Source organism: Alosa pseudoharengus, unplaced genomic scaffold (genome assembly GCF_046254945.1).
Source record: "Alosa pseudoharengus isolate Yale_2024_CS ecotype anadromous, Long Island Sound unplaced genomic scaffold, YU_APseudo_1.1 YU_APseudo_1.1_scf_2, whole genome shotgun sequence".
NCBI classification, from domain to species: Eukaryota; Metazoa; Chordata; class Actinopteri; order Clupeiformes; family Clupeidae; genus Alosa; species Alosa pseudoharengus.
This window is the reverse complement of record NW_027468663.1, coordinates 35559090-35581277: the sequence shown is the minus strand read 5'-3', so window position 1 is coordinate 35581277 and position 22188 is coordinate 35559090. Positions and strand designations below refer to the sequence as shown.

Below are 22188 nucleotides of genomic sequence, written 5' to 3'. Positions count from 1 at the left end.
GTGATCTCCGGTAAGTGAAGGCGGCACACTTAGATTTTTGCTACTCCAGAGCTAACTTGCAATGCAATTTGCCATAGGTAGTTAGCTTCAATTAACAACCGGATCTCCTTATATGGGCAAAGATGGCCGTTTTGGATCTTTTTTGTAGGCGAACTTCAGAGGTCTATTGACCTCTCCAGAATATATCCCGCCTCCTAACTTCCGTATCCATCCAACTTCCGGGCGTGGATTGTCTATGGGAAATAACATGGCGTTTTGAAAGATCGTACCTGTCAAACTCTGTAGGTGACAAAGTAGAAAAAGCTGCTGGGCAGATTGGCCTACACACTTCTGCCATCTAGTTTCCACTGGATTTTTTGATTTTCGGTGCCGTTTAAGTAGTATAGTCTATAGTAGCCTATACTACTTAAACGGCACCGACAATCAAAAAATCCAGTGGAAACTATATCACGTTTACGTAGAAAGCCAGACCAAGTCAGACTCAGTCAAAGTCGAACACGCCTACTGCTAGCGTTCATGGGCTTCGGAAAAACCTTTCTCTGAGTGAAAACATCATTCCGCGTCATTCACGTCACTTAATGTGTGAGTCAGAGGTCGGAAACTGGGGCTAGATTTTGCTAACAGAGTTGCCCAGTTAGGCGCTCGTCATCACTTTTGTCGTCACGTTGTAGTTCGTTTGTAGTCCATGTGGCCTTTCATGTCCAACAGTTTTAATGTGAACTTGGGAATTTCCGTTTTTGTCACTTGAAAGCTGCATATCATTCTTTCACGAGCATCTTACACTATATTTTAAGCAAATACAGTTGTTTGTTTAGGATTAGTGGGTGTATGTTTTAACCAAGCGGCAACATTCTAATCTGAACAATGAAGCCTACAGTCTATGGTTTTAACCTTTGTTGTGGCATCCGTGTTTGTCACACATTCGATGGCAAAGCACTTGAACACGTGCTGTCGGAAAAACAAAGTAGCCATGGTGGCGGTCCTTGTCATTCCGAGGTGCCCTGAATGCACCCATAAACCGAGGCCTTGTTTGTCATCAGTCACATGATTTTTATGGAAACGACACAAGCCTCGAACCGGGGATTCATCTGGCACGCCCCTTTCTGCTCGACACAAGCTCCGAAGCCTCGCTTCATTGGGCACACTACTTCTCACCCCACTCTACCCCTTTTTACTCCTGTTAAATACATATACTCAGGGTGCGATTTGTGTAAAAACCAGAGGGGGGGATGATTTTGAATAAGTTTGTAAACCCCCCCCCCAAAAAAAAAATCTCTGTGTCGCCGTATATGCAGCATTCCTCCTAGAATTAACTTGCTCACGGAAGCATGCCCACCCTTCCCATTGAAATTGTTAAAGATAGTAAACCAGAAAACCGAAATAAAAAAATACTGTTATTGGTATCGCCATAAATATAATTAATGTAACGTTGAAGGCCTAATGCTGCATGTGTATGTGTGTGCGTGCTTGTGTGTGCGCGCGCGCTACGCACATAGCGCTGTGATCTGATATGGCGGCAGCCTACACTTGTTGAATCGTGATTGTTTGGTTTTCTCGGTTCTTGTTCATATGGAGTAAATAAAACAAATGACTTTGCTTTCTAGTTTTTGCTTGATTTAGTTGTTAACGTTTGAGGGGGTATTTGAGTAAGGACTTAATGGGTTTGGGGAAAGTGGGGTCGCCAGACCTCGCCATACTTTCTTGTGGGGTCGCCAGACAAAAAGTTTAAGAACCACTGGAATAAGCGATGCCAAGCAATTTCTGTAACACTTTTTGTGACATTCAGCAAATATCTCCTCCTTCGAGTTCCTTCGGACAATAGGCCTACGTTCTACTCTACGTGCAGTTGTCCTCCATCCATCAGTTTTCTAATTTCGAAGGTTGTAAAACATTATTATGCTTCACTGAATCCTTCTCGTTTTCTTTCATTTGTCCAGCTACTTTCCATTGAACCTAGCCATTTATAGTAGTCCATAAAACAAACGAAACTAGGATTTGGATGAATATATTGACTGTTGGTGTTTCTGGTGAGGATTTGAGATTGCTTTGAGTAGTTTAAATAAAACAAGATTTCGAAATGGCTTGCATAGTTTGTTTAGGCTATTAATGTGTTGTATACTGTTAAGTACATGCCTAAAATTGTGGTCCATTTGTGGAAAAACACTTAAGATACGTTAAAACGAACTGAGTATGAGCTGGTAACTGACATTTTCAACAAAACGACCACACACGACTGAACGTGGGGAGGCAGCGCGACATCTATGCGTATAAGTCAGCACTAAGCGAGTGGTGGCGACCCACAAGTTAGAGGATCCGCTGGTCTCTTTAAGATCGCAAGTTTGAGAACTTCAGTTACAGTAGTACAGGCGAGAGAGTGGAAATATATCGAACATGCTACACATATTCGAAGCCATCACCCAGATGATGTAGGCTACCAATCACTGAAACGAGAGGAAAAAAAACTTCCCCTGCGCTTCACCAGCCTTTGGATACACATACAAATAGTGCCAAAACCTATGGCTTAAATTAAATGATTTCGTAATGACAGAAAGCTATAAATCGCGTGGTAATTACATTTATGTTAGGGTAACTTGTAATTTCTCACATGAGGAGCTGGTGTTAAGTCACAAAGAAAGTGTCAACGCTAACCAGGCTAATAAACAAACCATGCGAGTTAACGTCGAAGGACAAAGTCACGTGACTTCTAGTTGTAGACTGTTTATGAATGAAAGGAGCAATTTCGTTTTTTTTAAAAGAAGGCAAAATAGTGTGATATTTTCACAGTTAGTAGATTATTACTGTACACACTGAAAAATATTTACAGCAAATTGTAGACCCTTCCATACAACTAAACACGGATGTTGAAGGACTTGCTTAAGTGGATTTTTAAAAATCATTATTCTATGTAATTTGCACTTTCAGAAATAAGAGATGCTGTAGGCCTATTTTCAGTTTTATAGCTGATTGTCTTATTTTGTTTACAAGTTACAGATGAAGTCTGGGTACTTATTGTACTGTTTAGCCCATAGACTGTATATACAGTCTATGGTTTAGCCTACATCTTACACACTTCAGGCTGTTGCAGATAGGCTAGCCGAAGAGACTGTATGGACACCAGATGACGCAATTTCACTGCTTGCTTTTACATTCAAATGCCGCCATCTAGTGGCCTTAAATATGTAATGTAGCCCATTATATTTATTAGAAGTTTATCTTTTTAAACTTCGTTCCTTTATAAATTGTGGAGTATCATTAAGGTACGTTTTGGAATGTCATTACTCTGACGTTCGACATTAAACGACCACAAATTTAGGCAATGGGCATTCTTAGGGGCTGACACTTTGCATTAAATTTCTCCTCACTGCTTAAGCCAAGATCCGTTATTCCTGTTCTATATATGTTGTACCAAAATGTAGTTTATTATCAAAGTGAAATGGTTGCTGGCATAAGTCAGCGGCGTTAGTTTAACACATAATTGACGTTTTGTTTACATGTGTTGAATGGAAGTCAATGGGAGCCGGAAATCTGTAAATAGCGGTGACCAAAGATTATTTCTCCGGATGATGTGAAAGCGGTGGTGCAGTATAGGCCTGAAGGAGATTTTGTGCCTGCTATAAAAGAGCTTGTGGAAAGCTCTAGTCCCTACAGACTGAAGACCTGCAAGGAGGAATGGAGTGGTTAGAGGGGAGACATAACATTTTCGAAAGGACCTAGCACGCAGGCAAATAAACAGCCATGATACATTTAAGTTGCCATTAATTAAATCAACAAACACAATGGGCCTACATATTACATTTAACCAATGACAGTAACATTGCAGACAATAATGATCAGCCAGACATAAGATAATGAAAATAAGATTAATCTACGGCCTTCAGGTGCATCGGAAATATTATGGGTTAATGACATACATTCCAGCAGACAATACCAACAGGCTTTCCATACTCTGCATCACAAACTAATATCCCATCTCATCTCCTGAAACTGCAGTCACTGAGAAAACAGACTAGTGCTGCAGCCAGCAAGCAAGAGTACTTTTGGCCTTCCATACACAACAGTAGCCTGATCAGCTAGACAAGTTCCTTAGGATGTTGACCTAGCAAAGCTGTGTCATGGCAAGGAAACCATCGCGAGTGTCGATAACGGCATAACTGAGGTTTAAGAAGGTTCCGTGGGTTTGTGGTAGCGTAACAAGTATGATTTTCGCCTGAAAAGTTTAGCAACCATAATTGCATTGTTAGCGACACGAACGTTAACATCATTAAGCAACTGATCTAACTCGAGACTTATTGCCTCCTTACGCCAAATTTGGACAAGATTTGGGAAAGATTCTTGAAAGATTGGTCTTTTGAGTAAAGCTTGAATGGGGGCATTAGTTAAAAGACTACAATCTTTCAAGAATCTTTCCCAAATCTTGTCAAAGTTGTTTGGTGTAATGTGGTCATAAGTTGAAAACCTTTAGAAGCCGTGGAACTTGTCTCTTTCCGTTGATAAGACAGACATTCTCTGATAAGACCGAGCCGACAGTCCGAACAGGTGGCAACAATGAATCGGTTTAGGAAGGCTGAATTTGTCATACCCAAAAGATCAGCAGCGGTGTGCAAGTGCAACAGTATTTATTAGTGCGCGTGCTCAGCTGTCCAGTGAAAGATGGCCGCGAGCTGTGTGGCAAGCTCTCTTTGAGGGAACTGAAGTCTTTATTGTGTTCGACAGACATTTGAGGCATTTTAATTAGTACGGAAAATCCGTTGTCTTTAACGGGGAAAATGCTTCAGTAACCATACACTTCGTTCAGAATTTATTTAAGAAGACTAAACACTAAGGTAACTGTCATCTGAACGCTGTTTTCTATAGCTAACGTTAGCTTTTGGTTAGCTAGCTGCCTGTCTTGGAGCAATGCTAGCTAACGTTAACTTCGCAATGTTATGAGGTAACGTTAACAAGGAAAGGTTTGTTGAACCGTCCCTATCTTAACAAGATATCATAACGTTAGAGGTTACAGCATTCCAGACTGGCGCTTATTTGGTATCTATGTTAGCTGAGATGCGGTAATGTTAGCCACTCGTAAGTAAACGTTAACGTATGTAGCAGAGGCTTGCGAATGTAGCTTTGCAGAAGTAACGTCAACGATAGCTAGCTAATGTTCGTTTGCTGCGTTGATTGGAATGTGAAGGAACTTTCTCCTTTTTGGGGATACCTTTTGTAACTTAGATCTTTGGGTCCTGAAGGTAAACAATACCTGTCTTGCAAATCCTGTTTTTTAATACCAGTAATGCAATGATGGCTAACAAGCAACAATCCTTCATGAAAATTGACGTGATTTTAATAAGCTTGTTTGGTAACAACGTTTATGCTATATCAAGTTAACAATGTTGCCTTGCACTAGAGGCTGTATGTTACGTTCGCAAACAAGAAATTGTTGCATTCATTAACTAACGTGAAGTTAACGTTATATGCTATATGTTTCGTTAATTTAAACGTGATGCTTTCTATCGAGGCACCAACCGTTTTTAAACTTTAGGCGTGCTCATATTTAGTCAATAATTTCATCAGTCTTTCAACGAATTAACTTATGTCTGACCAGTGTGATGGCAGGTCTATTCGTTATGAACCTGTTTTGTATTTGTCACCTGTTGTGTTGTCTGTTACTTAGTGACGTTAGTGTGTGTGTGTGTGCTTGTAAACTTATGCTTGCAGTCAATTTCCCGGGGAAACGCTAGCTTTGTAGGGCTGAGTTTAGCGTTACCATGGTGACGGCAACAAAACTGCGTTGAATAAGTTTTTAAACTCTAATCATCTTTGACTACCTAAGGTTTTACTTTGACAATTTATGATCACAAATCTTATGTTTTCAGTAGATAAGTATGTGAAGAGCTGAACAGTGTGTACAGTCAGCCCTAATCATCCCCATAAAAGTTGGATGTTGTCTAGGCCCGATGATGTTGAGAGAGCGGTTTGATAGGGAGACCAGTGGAAATCAGTAAAGCGGCTGTCCAGTGACATTTGGAGGGAATGCTTCTAATTTGCCGGGAAACTGGAGCTGATCAAGTGCAACCGTTGTAGGTCCGCCCCTTGAATAAACAGACCAGTTATTTAGTTATGATCTTCAGTAATACATCTCACAGTGGTTACACCTTAGCTCTTAGTCACGCGTTGTCTGTTCGCCAAAATAGTCTTCTCCATTCAAATAGGTAAGACACTCTTTTTCAGTAACCTAGTTAGCATAAACCGAGTTGTAGTTTTTTTGTGACAGGTTGACAACGGGGCCATTATTTTATGTAGTGGTCTAAGGCAGTATCCATTAGTTCATTAGTACTTGCACTGTGTTGTCAAGGCAAATAATACCCATGTTTGTGCATTTTCCCTGAGATTATGAGTCTTGTGACAACGCGGTGCAACGCCCGCGGTGACTGCGACTGAGTTCGTGTTCTCAGAGTGCTTGACTGTTGACCTCTCAAACAATCTTAGCTGCATTCTGAGAAAATTGCACTGTGCGTTATTCTGTCAGACATCGCTTGCTTCTTTATTGACGTTTACTCGGGTCGTATTAAGTGTGGGAGTCAGTATCGATTGTCTGCTCATGATTTGCTTCTCAGCAGGTGCTGAGTTGTCGGAATGGCGACTGGAGGGGCTTCGTTTGATGATTGCGCAGATGAGCAGGAGCTACACAACTGGACAGTCACAAATGGAAGTCTAGAGGACCGTCTCAATAATATGGTATGGAATGGCTATGAAGGCTTACAATGTTGTGTGTCACTCAGATTTGGGGGGGATGACTGCTAAAATGGTAGCATTACATGTTATAACTTGTATGCCTGTATTTTAATTAATAGCACTTTGTATGGGGTTGGCCTCTTTGTCAACTAAAAAACGATTCAGTGAAAATAATCCACCATCTTTATTGAAAACGAGTTATAGTAAAAAGGTCACTTGAATAGAGTGCCAAACTTCAATAAACTGGCTGGCTGAATGGAGTTGGCTGTGGTAGCCAATACAAGAGTACTTTGCTCTGAAGTGAGCTGTGAACCTTTGTCAAATGTATTGAATCAGTTAGCTCTAAATCTGACAGGTTTGTTGTATTGTTATTCCAGTATTCTCTCTGGTATATCAAAGTGTTTTTTACTTGTATAGTTGTATTGACTTAGAGAAAAATAAATAAATAATGAAAATGGTTTACTGTGCATGCAGACTCAGCGCAGGTCATTTTCATGTGCCTTATTAAACACAGCCCATATTTTCTTCACAACATTTGTCCTAATAGTTTGACTTGATCTGTTCATCTCAACTTCTTCATGCTCTGTTTTTTTAATTTGATATCCTTGACCCTGATTGTGGCAGCGATGTTAATTCTGAACACCCTGCTGTCTGCAGGACTGGGGCATTCATCAGAAGAAAGCCAATCGCTCCTCAGAGAAAAACAGGAAGAAGTTCTCCACTGTCTCGGAGAGTCGACTGACCAATGACATCTCTCCAGAGTCCACACCAGGAGCTGGGCGAAGGCGGGCTCGCACCCCGCACTCCTTCCCCCACGTGAAGTACGCCACACAGATGTCCGTTCCTGACCAGGCCGAGCTTGAGAGACTGCGACAGAGAATCAACTTCACTGACCTGGATGAGGTGAGTGGCAGGCAGCTTTGGTAGGTGGTAAGAAAACTGTTAGTCCACCTCTTTGCAGTGTTGTTATGACACATGTATTAAAGTAGGCTAATCGTTCAAATTTGAGTTGAAATCCACATATTATCTAATTTTACTTTCAGGTAGGCTAAGTTCAAGGATAGTTTTGGATGTACTAAATGAAGAAAGCGAACCTTTGAATTGTCACAATACCAAAATTATGACTGATACAATACCATGCATACATATCTCTACCAATACTGAAACGATACCATGGCAAAAACCCTAAACATCAGTAATAGAAGTAATCAAATAGAACTAGACAACAAATGTTTTTTCCTTTTTTTAATTTTTTTTTTTTAAACTGAACGGATGGCTTTTATTATTCTTGAATTTCCCCTTGGGGATCAATAAAGTATCTATCTATCTATATCTATCTATCTATCTTATCTATCTTATCTATCAAAACCTGATTTGAACATCATTCTTAACCCATAGCATTTACATCCCTATTTTGAGTTTTTCCTCGAAATTGCACACCGCCTACTTAAAATGGCCCTGTTGCCACATACTTTGACTTACAATCAAGTGCCTGACCTCTTTGGAAAGCTAAGGCCTTGTAGAATTTTTTGGTACCAATAGATTGACTGTGTGATGAACTATCAGAGAGTGGCAAAGGGTAGAATGATAGTTTTTTTTATAGGCGGTTATGTACATCTCTAGAAATGACCACATTCTGCCCTCTTGGTCACTTATTTTCTCTTGAAAACACCACTGAGGCCCACTACCAGGTCTTGTGAATCTGTATGTCAAAGTAGATCCTTATAGGATGAAGTATGACTGTGTGGGACCCATATTTGTGTGGGCATACACATGCGTTTTGCTAAGTGTCCATTTGGAGACTCCAAAAGGACCTTTGGTTACCCAAAACTAAAACTCTTCCTATACAAGAACCCCTTTATGTAGAACCATGATCTTGGTGTCAAATGAAAGGTTACACTCTCTGTGTCATGTTGCTTGTACCATGAGTGCTTTGCAGTGGCTGTGCCATGAGTCCAGAGAAGCATTATCTGACCTGAAACTCTTACTTTTGCTCCTACGCCTTTGAGATTTCCATGAAAAAAGGACAAACAAGGTAATGCAGTGAACATTTGTATTATAAAATGAAACAAAGGTAAAAAATAACAATACCCTGGCAAACGAAACATCAAATGATTCACATTCAATGCAATAGAAATGTATTTATGTTGGCAACCACGGTCAACAAAATGGAACGTGTTATGAACAACTGAAATAGTCTCGGCCACCGGCTCCTCTTCCTCAGACACAGGATCCTCAGCTCTTGTTTTTTTGCTTGGCGGGGCCCAGTCTTCATCACTGTCACTGAAACAATTGTACAGGTGGAAGTTAGGCTCAGACCCACTAAAGTATATGAAAACCCTTCCCAACAACTTATACAAATGATATAAATGTGTGTACTCAGGTCACACCTCCCCCTGCTCTCTCTTTTACACACACACACACACACAAACACACACAAACACACACTGCATTCTCACCTAACTCCCCTCCCCCCCAGGTACCAGAACACTGTTCACACTATGAAACAAAGCTAAATGAAAAACTATGCACTAAACATTACAAAAACAAACTAAACTGTATCTGTAACTGTATATGGATATAAGTAGTCTACTCACAGCTCAAAATCAGGGTCCTTCCCAGCTAAAAAGTTCTGCTCCTCCTCGGAGTCGCATTCCGAGAAATTGCTTTCTTCTCCTTCATCGATGTCCTCCAGATCTTCAATGTCCTCGGGTTCTTCGACATGTTTCGTCTTTTTTTGTCTCTTTGGCATGTTTTACGAACAAAAACCTTCAAAAACATTTCTCTTGCTTGTTTAGTAACAAACTTCCAAACCACTGCTTCGGAATCTGGTTACGCATGGGCTATGCGCCTTGAGTTTAGCCGACAGGGAAGTAGAATGTGACGATGTGTCACATGTCTAAAGAAAGCTCTCCTCATTGGCTACACGGACATCTAGGTCCCATCTCATTGGCTCACTCAGACACAGCGCTATGGCCATTCAAAGACTGGTTGTCAGATTCATCGCTTACGTGACTCATTGGCTTTGATGGCATCTATCTCGACTCTCATTGGTCCTACAGACATGTAATGGGTATCGATGGAATCAGAAGAGCCTCGTGAACACGCGGAGTACCGTGAATCCAGCGACAATAATGGAAGTAGAACCGAAATATCTGGATTTCCGCGAAAACTAAGATTTTACTTCGCTTCTTTTCGTATGTATCTGTTTTGTTTGTACTGGCGTGTACAACTACTCAATATATTGGCAATAAAACAATGTAGATATTTTACATCTATGGATTCTTACGAAAATTTCAAGACCAAGCATGCTGGGCTAACTTATTGGTACGGCCATACAGACAAGTGACAAAGTATGAACGCAGCAACTTTGGGGGGTGGTGGAGGGGGGTATTCTGATATGTTATATATCGGGATAAACTTATATTTTACACACGAAATATATGTTAATTCATGGAAAGCTTTACATATATCGATTCTTGAGTTTCTCAGCTTTAAAATGGTATATAGCATGACTATGGTAGTTCATGATAAGGTGCAAAAAAATGCATGGGGGTTGTTGGGGGGAGGTGGGGGGCACTGTATTTTCCCGAATACGGGTCACCCGTAGTGTACTGTTAAAGCACCGATACTGATTGTGCAACATTAGTTATCAGTCTGTTTTAGTTCAGTGGTTCTCAACTGGTTAGGCCTTAAGACCCACAATTTCCCATGGCCAAAGTTCCAATCCTAATTGTAAATTGTACAAGAATTTGATTCCCGCTCAGACATGAGTTTGAATATTCTGAGCAGGCCTGTAGAACTAATCCAATATAGAATGCAGCTACAATACAAAGTCTCCCAGTCAAAAACACCCAATTGAAATATATAAACATATTTTTTTTCTAATCTGAGTTTCTGGGTGAAGTGACTGGTGAATCAGGCCATATAAATGTCCTACCTTTAAAGCCTAGCGAGGACGGCAGCAGAGAGGAGACAGATGTTGGTTTGAATGAAAGTGAAACCATGCGAAAAGGACCCATTCTTCCAACCTAGGCCTTGCTTTAGCCCCCCTCCACTCGACTCCTCCTGCATGTCTTTTCACACGCTGCCTCCCTCTCCCTCACAGAGGAGCATTGGCAGCGACTCCCAGGGCCGGGTCACGGCCGCCAACAACCAGAGGCAGCTGGCTGAGAACAAGAAGCCCTTTAACTTCCTGCCTCTGCACGTCAACACCAACAAGAGTAAGGAGACGCCCGTCACCGCCACCCCCTCCACCCTGGGGGGCAAGGAGCCCAAGAAGCAGAGCCCTGGGAGGGACCTGTTTGCCCCTGTGCCCACCTCCAGTAAGGAAGCCTTTGGGCCAGACAGGGGGGAACCCATGGAGGCTGGCCAAGGGGAGCCCACCATTGACAGCAGTCAGGTATGGCGGGTTACACTGTTTAGTGGATCTCTCTCTTTTGCCATTTCTGTGCTGTTAATCACAGGTTGACACATCAGTAGGTGGTGTTTTGTGTTGCACTGTACTTTTGAAGTCGGTGTGTTGCTTACAGGGAAAAGAAAAGAACAAGGATATTATTTTCAATGTGAATGCTCTGTTATCAGCATCCACGTGGTTGCCACGGGAAATGTTAGATGGTAGGAATATTTGTCTCCCTCAAAAAACTAGAGCAAGGATGGTGGAAGGTTTCCAATGATGCAACCAGTCTGAATTCAGGGCACTTTAAAAATATGCCACCATCCGCACAGAGGTGTTCAGCATGCTCCTCCTCCCCTCTTCCCAGTCATCTCTCTCTTTCCCTCCCTCCCTTTCTCCCTCCCTCCCTCTGCCATTCCCTTCCCCTCTGTCTGTATTTTCACTCCATCCCACATTTCTTGGATGTTTCTCCCTTCCTCCTCCATCCCCCCCACCTCCCCTTTCCTTTCTCTCTAGCTCTACATCTCCTCCCTGCTCTCTCATGCCCTGGATCTATTGGAGTCAGTGCTGTCTCTGAGCTGCTGCTGTATTTGTGTGTGTGTGTGTATGTGTGCGCGTGCACGCACGTGTGTCCCCGCATGTTGGGGGCTGCAGGTTGTCAGTAAGCTGGTGCAGATCCGCGAGTCTATTAGCAAGGCCAACTCCATGCGGGATGACATGTTGGAGAAGAACGATGTCCCAGCCAATGTGGAACGCTTGTCCCACCTGATCGCACACCTCAAGGAGCAGGAGAGGTCTTACCTAAGGTTTCTCCAAAAGATGCTGGTGAGTCAGTAGTTTTTTTTTTTGTGTGTGTGTGTATGCTGTAACATTTGTCAGTTTGGGAACAGTTGCTTGGCACTTTGTCAATTGATGTGGCTCATTATTATATTGTAGTTATTACAGCATTATATGGTCAGTTGCTCAAAGCTTATAGTAGTTGTTTTTGTGTAGTTCCAGCTTTCAAATTGGAAATGGGATGTTGGAGATGCAAAGGGTTTATTTATTTTCATCAATGTTGTTAAGGGATTAACATTTCAATCTAAGATGCATCAGTTTAATTACATGCTGTCTATCCAATTACATAATGGAGTGAACACAGTTGTATCCTCTCTGCACTTGCTTACAAGCCTGTGATTTTGGCTCACAGAGACGATGAGTAGCGTTTCCTCAACAGAAGGAAATGTCGGACTGATTGATTGGTGCAGCTCAGAAAAATTCTCCTAGAATGGATATGCATGTGTTGAGAGTAATTTGTTAATGTCTCAGTATCATCAGCAGCCTAGCCCATCCTCCATACATCATTACCATAGTCATGTAGCCAATCGTGTAGTTTTGTTGGTCAGTGAAATTGGGAGTTCAGACTGCTACTCTGCATCACTAACCCTCCCTCCTGTTATCACTCAAAGGTACACTATGCAGGTTTAGGTATTTTTGGCAACTGTAGAGCTCCCTCTAGAGCATACATGGGCAACATACGGCCCGCGGGCCACATCCGGCTCGTGGGCTTTCCCTGACCGGCCCGCGTAAGGTCCGTGAAAGAACAATAGTCAAGAGCCTAGCATAGAGATAATGCATGCAAATCAATATCGTTGTTTTTATTTTGAAAGCGACTGCTATTTGTACGCCCATACATTTGTGCGTGGATGCATACGACGTAAACACCCTCACTGATGTGCTGGTGAATAGAATTTATGCTTCTGCGTCGACACAATGCAGTTGCCTTTACGTCGGCGTAAACCTTTCAAAGTTTTGTGTCTCTTATGTCTGCGTCGCTCACCACCGCAAAGGTTGTTAGAACGAACTCCTACTGCTGCTCGTTGGCGATAAGAAGTGTTCATTTCAAAACGTTACTGGCAGATAGACAGTTTACAATCGGATAACCCCGTAATTGTAATGTCTGAGTTTATTTGCAAAGCTTATGTTAGCGAACTAGTATGATGCTACTACCCACAGGTTGCTGAAGCAGCCGGCTCAACAGACAGAGCGAGTTAACCAATCACAGTTATGTGCATAAAGTTAAAGCAAAAACATAGCCTACATTTTAAAAATAGTTTTCTTTGTGCATGTTGATTAACTAATGACAGCCTACTGTTGTCTGCTCCACATTTTCGTATAATTCTGCATAGAGTTAATTTAATGATTTAATGATGAAATATTGCTGAGTGTTGATGAAATGGTGGCACAGGCCTATCAGTTGTACTGACTCCTTCACATTTTCATGACCTAGCCTAATTATATAGATATTGTAGTACTTTTTTATACCAGTCTTTGAAAACTGAAAATGTCAATTTAAAAAAATCTTTTTCGAGAATGAGGATTAAATACTGGACATAGATTAAATATTGCTGTTTTTCCTTTGTCTCCCTCACATTTTCATCTGTTCTTACGACTAGTAAACAAAACCATATGATTTACTTGATGTTATACAAGAACAGAATAGAATTGAACAGAATTGAGTTCAGACTTGAGTTCGGTATTTTGGGTCCGGCCCTCCTCAACAGTCCCAGTTTGTCAAGTGGCCCCTTGGGGAAATTAGTTGCCCATCCCTGCTCTAGAGTCATGATATATTTATATTTTACTCTGCTGTTGTAAATAGCAAACTTCCTGTGACTTATCTCCCCCTATACACAATGAAAATGCTTTTGTTATGGAGATGAAAGATTAACAACAGACAAAAACTATGTCCAAAGAGCTATATCTACTTTCAATTTAATTTCAATTTAATTGTACTTATAGAGCGCCAAAACATTACACATGTCTCATGGCACTTTAGAGAGTAACAAGGTAATGTTTCACGATTCTCGCGAGATTTGTCGGGCCGCTGTTCTTGAAGTTGCATGGCTGGTTTTCTCTGTAGCGACTCGCTACGTCTATGCTGTATAGCGATTCGTGATTCCATGACTTTCCAATATGCAGCCTGATGGTTGAAATAAGTCTTTTGATCAGGATGTGTCAATCAAGGTTTTTTCTTGGCCAAGTTTGCAGTCAGTGATGTATTTGAACCTAGAAGTTGTCAACATAAAGGGCATGTTACGATAGTTGTTTTATTGGATGTTATAAATCAGCCAATTGAGAAAAATGAGTGCAAATATGTATTGCATAAGGATGTGGCGGTTCTCTCAGACTAGTTAGGGGTCTCTTTGAGCCGTCTATCGTAATTCTCATTTTGAGTTGAAAACAGTTGTTGGGGAGCTGTTTTTGAGGAAATTGGCTTTATTTCAGTCCGTGTATCTAGGCCTACCTGTCTGTGCAGCCTGGTAGGTTGCTGATATTTAGCTAAATCACCTAACTTAAAGCTGCAGTTGGCAAGTCTGACAGATTGAGGGGACTTAGCCAAAATTTTGAATGTTTACAACTCTAATGCCCTTCCCCCACTATCACCGAGCAGCACCCTCTCATCGAGTTTGTGCTCGTCAGTGCGTGCCAGATTGCACCAGACTGTGATTGACAGTCAGATCTCACACAGCCCTGCTCTGATTGGACCAGAAGGACCGGGAGCTGTGGATTTTTGCAAAACAAATAACCGGTTCTAGGTGGAGGTAGAAGTGCAGGTTTTTTTCTAAAGCCGGCTGATTTATGTTGTTCTGTCGGAGCATAGTGTCGGTTTCAGTGAATATGATCCAAAAATCTTGCCAACTGCAGCTTTAACTTTTTAAACGTAGGAGTCTTGGTATGGCTTAAGCACCGGTGTGAAGCCCTATTGTTTCTGTAAGGATTATTGTGGGGGTATTATAGGATTATTATTTGGCACACACATCAGCCCTTGCAGTCACTACTCGGGAACAGAGGTTTGGCCCTGGATGAGACTCAGGGCTCCATAGCGTCCCCTTTATGTCATTGAGTATTGTGGTTGGCATATAGTTTAACCCAACCCACACCAAAGTTGGTAGGCATGTGGACAGTTTAATAAATCTTCCATATTCTTAAGTATTCTTTTTAGTGTTGAAATTATTCTTGGTAATTTGATAAACTCCAAGTTCAATTGCAGCATCATCTTACTAGAGAAAATAAGCTTGAAACTGTGTGATGGGTAATTTGAAAGTAATGCATAGTAACCAGATATTTCCTGTTAGTCAATTTCGATTAAGCTTTGAGCTTTTATCTAATAAAGGAGAAATCAACCGAGTACTGTCGGTATCGAAAAAACGATCGCTTTTACCTAGCTTGAGTTGCTGCAGCCAACAGTTGGAGTTTCCAGGCAGCTACAGTGCTACACTCTGGGGGCATGTTCATGAGCCCCCATGTTCAGCTACAGTGCTACACTCTGTGGGCATGTTTATGAGCCCCCATGTTCATGCCCCCAGAATGTAGCGCTGTAGCTGCCTGGCTGCTGTTGAGAAAACAGACCCAAAACATTTGCTTTGGTAATCACCCCACAAAACCTCTTTGTTAGTGCATGCTCGGCTTTTGTGAAAGGTCCTGTGGAATGTGTTCTGTGTTTTTGCCCTAGCCAAACGGTAACTGTTCTAATCAAGTAGATTTGGCAGGCTAAGACAGCCTTGATAAGCTAGAAATTGTGGGTAGTTAGGACTACAGCTGAAATTGGGCCTGGGTGCAACTAAGGGGCCCTCATACAAGCCACTGGCCTGGTTCTATCAGTGTCTCACCGGCAGTCTCTGCAATTTGTAAGGGGAAAATCTAGGACATGGAGATTTTTTATATATTTAATTTTTAATGCTTGCTACTGGCCTTGTTGACTTTTGATATGCATTTAATGCTTTTATATCATCTGGTATTGACCGTTGTAATGCACACTTTCCATGCTTAGTAAGTCTGCCTTTGATTGTTTGCAGGCAATTCAGAATGTTGCTGCAAGACGACTTATTAGGTCAGATAAACCTAGTAAAAAGCCTGTACCAACAAGCATGTAGCCTCCCCAAAAAAGCAAAATAGTATGACCAATATGTCCTGGCAGGCTGATCCTTTTGGTTTGGTTTGAAGCTTCTTACTTTGTTCCTTACAGATAGAGATTTTGTAATGTACTCCCTACCACATGAACATTATATAAAGGGGAAAAATTATTCAGGAAAAGCAATTCAACATATACCTAAATTGGTCCCTTAAACCCTCAAAATATATGAGCATTCCCTAACCATATAGTGAGTTAACTTTTTCTGCAAAAATCCGAAACCCAGATGCCCTGCGATCCACTTATTGATTCTGCGATACACTAGTGGAGAAACACTGCTGTAGGTGGCTTTGATGGTACGAACAGTCTGCCCTCACTCATTGTTGTTACTGCATTGATAGATTTGGGTTTTCATTCAAGTCTAGCATTAGTGTGTTCACAATGTTGCCATTTCTTAATAGGCCACACCAGTTAAACGGATGATCCTAGAAGATGTCACCGCTAAGTTCTAGCATCATCTGCTGTTATGCTTCCACATGCTTAGCCTTCTTGTTGTGGCCAGTGGTTTCTCAGCTGGTAGCAGGTGGCCTTGCCATCCGAGCTGACTGTGCTGCCCCCTCCTCTGCAGGCGAGGGAAGAGGAGGAGGAGGAAGGTGAGGAGGAGGACGGGGGCACCGTCGACTCGGCCGTAGGCTCGGGCTCAGTGGCGGAGAGCACGTCTTTGAACATCGAGCCCCGCTCCGAAGCCTCTGGCACCACCGTGAGTAGCTTGGTCCACTCTGCTCCGCATACCTGCCTCTGTCTCTACCTCCGCAGGGCTTGCTCTTTCAGGCTTCTAAGAGGAAGCTCATTCCCACCATGGCGTCTGTCTGTCTGCATGCTGAGCATAAATCAGTTGCTCATGGGATTGGTAGAGGGGGGCAGAGTCATGGCGAGGGATGGCTGCAGTATCTTCCAATCAGTGTAATCGTTGGACTAGAATAAAAATCAGTGCATTGATGCTTGTTTTGACATTTTCTTTTGGTGTTTCCAACACACTTCCCCGGTCAAGAGAGAAGCACCTATACAGGTTCAGCTGGAAGAAACGCTCTAAAGCACTGTCAGCGGCATAGTAGGCTTGACTGCGGTGTTGTTTGGGCTTATGTAGAGGGTTTTTCCATCCTTCCTTTCTCCGATGCTGATGTGCTCTGGTGAGCATGACGCATGAGTGCTGTGCTGGCTGGCTCATCAGGTCGGGTTTGTGCTTGCAGGGACTGGGAGGCAGGTGACTGCCCTCAGGCAAGATGCGTCATTTATTTTGGTGCTTAGAGAGTGTTTTTGTGATCCCTGGGAAATATTCCATCAACATTGCTAATGAAAGCTGCGCCTCACAAGAAAAAGTCTGGTTTGAATTAATCTAGACTTTCACTTCACGCTCAAGCTGTTACATTAATGCAAGTTAGCATACATTTAAACAATAGAGGATCATGATTTGGACTTAATTAAACATTTGATTTGTCTTCACATGCTCAGTGAATGGATAAATAGCTTAACCTCAAATCAACTTTGACACACTTAAAGAATGCTTAAATATGCTTAATAAAAGGGTTCTCTCCAAAACATTGCCTAGGAGTAAATAAATCATAATTTAAAAATGGGTTCATTTAGTTGACTGCTGTTTTGGTGTCTGACACACTCGGGGCTAGTACCTCCAAACTGTTATGGGGGCTCCACATATGGGTAAGAACATGTGTCCTGCCACAGTTCATTCATTTGCAAACTAATTTTTGGAGTTGCCACATGATCCTGCCCCTGTCAGTAACTGTCTGTGTGTGTGTGTGTGTGTGTGTGTCAGGGCCGAGGCGTGCGCGGGGAGCAGAAGGAGGAGCTGGAGAACCTGCGTAAGCAGCACGACCTGCTGAAGAAGATGCTGGAGCAGCAGGAGCAGCTGCGGGCGCTGCAGGGCAGACAGGCGGCACTCCTGGCCATGCAGCAGACTGCTGAGCAGGCCATGCAGGTCATGGACGAGACCGGTGAGGAGACCTGATGGGGACGTGGGGGAGATTTATAGATCAGTAAAGAGGGCAGTGTTGATGGGAGGGGGAAGGAGGCAGAGTGATTTACCTGCCATATAGCAAACCATCGATACAGGCTGAATGGGCTCCATAATCCATTATGCCACAAATTAGCCTATCAGATAAGTGACCGAAGCACCGGACCTAGAGGAGGGAGGCAAAATAGCGGTAGGCTAATTCTTGCCTGCTTTAGCTGCGGCTCCTCGCCCTCGGACTGTTACCTACCTAGCTTGTCAGGGTGTAGTGTTGCCAGATGTGCACTCAGGCTGCTCGCTGTCGAGTGATATATTTGTTTTTTATTTGGGCCTCAGCCTACATATTCTGCATATTACGACATCTTTAGGCTACTTGTTATTTTTCTGTTTTCTGATGGAAATCAAAAAACTTTCCACACATCGCTTAAATGGTCAGGAGTGGTTATCTTCGTGGGTGTATCGCGTTCTGGCATTTCTAGACTGCATTAGACGTGATTTGCTAAAGCCAACACATACCGCAAATAAAAAAAATATTAATTTCAAAATTCCCCCTTAAGGTTATTGAAGAATAGAGAATGTGCCGAGTGGGAGGGAGGGATTTATAGTCCGTCACGGCTGATGGACTGTGCAGTTGTGTACAGATCAGACAAGTGAAAATGAAATGCTCAGGTAAAATGGGTAAAGGGCTGGTGGGTAATGATGAGCCTTGTGGATTTATTTATATTTAAATCAAACATGCTTTGTTTGTGTGGTGTGTGTCAGTGGTGACGGAGACCACAGGCAGTGTGTCTGGCATCAGCATCACCTCGGAGCTCAACGATGAACTGAACGACCTCATCCAGCGCTTCCACAACCAGCTCCATGACTCACAGGTAACACGCACACGTGCGCACGCACTCTCAGTATGTCACATATTTTGACAAGGCAAGTTGACATGGATGGACCATATTGCTGTTAAAAGCAGAATACTCATTTAACACCAAGCACAGATGCCAAAAAGCTTGCATTGTTGCTTTTTAAGGAAACATAAAGTGATGTGTACCTGCACTCTGGTGCCATAGTGAAGACTTGATATGAAGTTATGTGGAAGGTTCTCCAATGGCATAATACTCATGTTCAAATCATGAAGTGATTTGTATTATGCGGTTACATTTTATAAATGTGTTCCGTTTATTGTTTGGCTTGGACCCGTCACCCTCTTACTCTTAATTTCAAGCAACAATTAAATGTTGCTGACACTGCCAAACTACAAACTCTAAAAGTGTTAGTCTGTGACTGCCCATTAACAGGTCTGTTCATCCCCCCCCCCATCCTTCTGCACCTCCAGACTAAGGCAGTGCCTGATAACCGGCGTCAGGCGGAGAGTCTGTCCCTGTCCAGAGAGGTGTGTCGCTCCAGGGTGCCCCAGCAGTCCCACTCGCAGCCCTCCCATAGTCCCCTCTCCCCCCGCGGGGCTTCTGCCGCTCCGGCCTCCGCCTCTGCCTCGACCTCCGCCTCTGCCGCCACCGCCAAGCTTAGCAAGCTGCAGGACCTGCAGGACAAGAAGGAAACGATGGACAAGATCCTGCAGGAGCTGCACTCCCTCCGAGACCAGACGCTCAACAACAGCTCCTGTGAGCAGCGCCGCCGCCACCTCCTCCTAATGCAGTGCATTAGGATGTTTAACTGATGTTAAACCTTAGATCACATTGAGGCCTTGGTGTTATCACTTTCTGTGTTGAATAAGAATAATGTAGATTTTCTGTGTTGGAGACACAGAATCTTGAGATTATTTTTGGAGATTCACATTTTCAGTTTTTCAGTTCTAGTCATGATGAGTTTAAGTGAAAATTCTTTCTTTCTTTCTTTCTTTCTTTCTTTCTTTCTTTCTTTCTTTCTCCCTCCCTCCCTCAGGTCGGGGAGCGTCTCTCTCCTCTCAACGGGGGTTGGGTGCAGGTGTGTCGTCCGAGCGTCCCTCCGTCCTTGGCCGGGAGGCCAACGGAGCGCGTGCAGTGCGGCAGGACTCCTACCTGGAGGACACCAGCCATCCTGCTGACAAACTCAGGTACCGTTACACCGGAGCCAGCAATGAGTTACCTGACCACACGAGCTCCCTGTTACCTTGCAGACCTTGCCCTTAGGGGCCAGTGAAATGTCGTCGTTTCTCTCACTCCGGATCTCTGACCCCTAGCTGTCTCTTCTGCCATGTCTGACAGGAAGCTGAAGGAGGTGCACAAGCGCCTGAACGAGCTGCGGGAGCTGGTCCAGTACTATGAGCAGACGTCGGATATGATGGTGGACGCTGTCAATGAGAACGTCAAGGATGACGATGAGGAGACGGAGGATGGGTCGCTTTTTGAGGCAATATTCGACTCTGAGCAGGAGAATAGAGAACCCATCACAAATATCAGGTACTAGGCTCTTTCAGCTGATTTGCAGGCAAACATGCACAAACAAATTGATATATATGGAGTGGAGCTTAAACCACTTAACTCTTCACCCTTCTACTCTTTAATAATTAAAACACAAACACAAGCTCAGTTGTCAGTTTATTTGTTCAGTGGTCATTTGATCTGTTTGACTCTGCTGCTTAGAAACCCCCGGCACACTGCTAACTGGGTGGACATGAACAGCCTCACTAATGGGCGAGGCGCAGGTGGCAGCAACAACAGAGAGGGTCGCCTGAACACAGACTGTGAGATCAACAACCACTCCGCCACCAACCTCAGGAGCCTCAACATCCCCTCTGCCATCGGTACTACACCGTGCAAAATGAACCCGAAATTAGTATTCCACACTCTACTTAAACGTGCTTTTAAAAAAAAAAAAAAAAAAATGAACTACAAATGGCGACAGAATGTGATGAAATTACCTTTTTCATATAATGGCAAAAACACCTGAGCGGTGTTGCCCAGATATCTGCTAAGGTTAACGTGCTAACCAGCTGGAGCTGCTGTGTCTCCTCTCATAGTACTATTTTATACCTCAAGGTGCTAGTGAGCCTCTGCAGGGCAAACGGCTAAGCAACGGAAACATGCCAGTCACATTGGCAGGAATGATCTTAATTGCTTACGTAATGATGCACTACCCTTAATCTCCATGGTGTGGAGAGTATATAATGATCTATAGAATCATTTATCTTGCTGGAGGCTGGTCTGGTTATAGCCCTATAGGGGGTTTCTGCAGTCTACCTCTACTTCACTTACCTCCACTTCACTTCTACATAAATGTAGACAAAAATACAGAACCATTAGAACCACCCAGGAAAACACATCTGTGAAGAAGGCATCATGGGCTTCTCTACAAAGCAATCTCTGCAGTTGCATTTGATTTTATTCTTTGAAATGTGCTTTATTGGCAGCCATTACATACATTGCAGTCATTACATACACTGGTGAAGAACATGCTCAATGATTAATTGATTTGTAACCAGACTATCTACCAACCCCCTTCTTCCACTTGCCACTCAGAATGCCAATATAACAGGGACCGCCAGTTCAACGGCGTGAAGGATGATGACGAGGGTCTAGAGGAAGATGGCGCACGGCGCAGGCGCAGAGAAAGCGACGGCTCTGGGTCCAGTCGGCGGAGCAGCCTAGGTGTTGCGGACGAGGACACCGAGTTCGCCCAGAAAGTCCACCGCCTCCATACCGCTAAACAGAAGTTGCGCCAGCTTCAGGAGCTGGTTGCCATGGTGCAGGTCAGTGTTTTGGATATAAGATTTACTGAGTAACAGCTTTGGTGTTTATTATGTCCTTTTAAAAAAGGAATTCCCCTACATGTTGCAGAGATTTTTGAAACTATTTTTTTATGCTATTTTTTAACTATTTTTAATTTGGTGTTTTTATTCATTAATTTACGTGTTGTCATGAATAAGATTGATTAATATCATGATGAGTAGCATGTTTTCTCCTTGATGCGCCAGTGTGTGACCATCCTGATTGTGGTGTTCTGTAGAGTGATGATACGGATGCCACCACCGCCAATGAGGAGGAGGGACTCCACCAGCAGCCCAACAACACCAGGGCTCCTGCTCCCAAAGCCAAGAGAGAGCTAGTCCTCTCTGACCAGGCCCGGTACGCTAAACCCTCCTCAGTACTAAAAGGCGTTAATGATTGTGTGTGTGTGTGTGCACGCGCGTGCGTGCGTTCACATGGATGTGTTTTGTCTGCCTGGGTT

General features: G+C 43.2%; 1 protein-coding gene across 6 annotated transcripts in view; it reads left to right on the top strand.

The window, feature by feature from the left end:
• Positions 1-4473: 4473 nt before the first annotated feature.
• The window catches only part of pcm1 (pericentriolar material 1), a 37650-nt gene continuing 19935 nt past the window's right edge, over positions 4474-22188 (top strand). For 4 of the 6 annotated variants that reach the window (XM_076294808.1, XM_076294810.1, XM_076294807.1 and 1 more), the window contains exons 1-14: positions 4474-4823; positions 6597-6717; positions 7372-7617; positions 10823-11116; positions 11765-11935; positions 16630-16761; positions 17836-18013; positions 18793-18902; positions 19358-19643; positions 19924-20074; positions 20226-20420; positions 20604-20764; positions 21480-21709; positions 21967-22085. In XM_076294808.1, coding sequence (XP_076150923.1) covers positions 6616-6717; positions 7372-7617; positions 10823-11116; positions 11765-11935; positions 16630-16761; positions 17836-18013; positions 18793-18902; positions 19358-19643; positions 19924-20074; positions 20226-20420; positions 20604-20764; positions 21480-21709; positions 21967-22085 — 2375 coding nt within the window. In that variant the 5' untranslated portion in view covers positions 4474-4823; positions 6597-6615. The remainder of the gene's footprint in view (positions 4824-6596; positions 6718-7371; positions 7618-10822; positions 11117-11764; positions 11936-16629; positions 16762-17835; positions 18014-18792; positions 18903-19357; positions 19644-19923; positions 20075-20225; positions 20421-20603; positions 20765-21479; positions 21710-21966; positions 22086-22188) is intronic. The other 2 variants (XM_076294806.1, XM_076294809.1) reach the window with 2 other exon arrangements.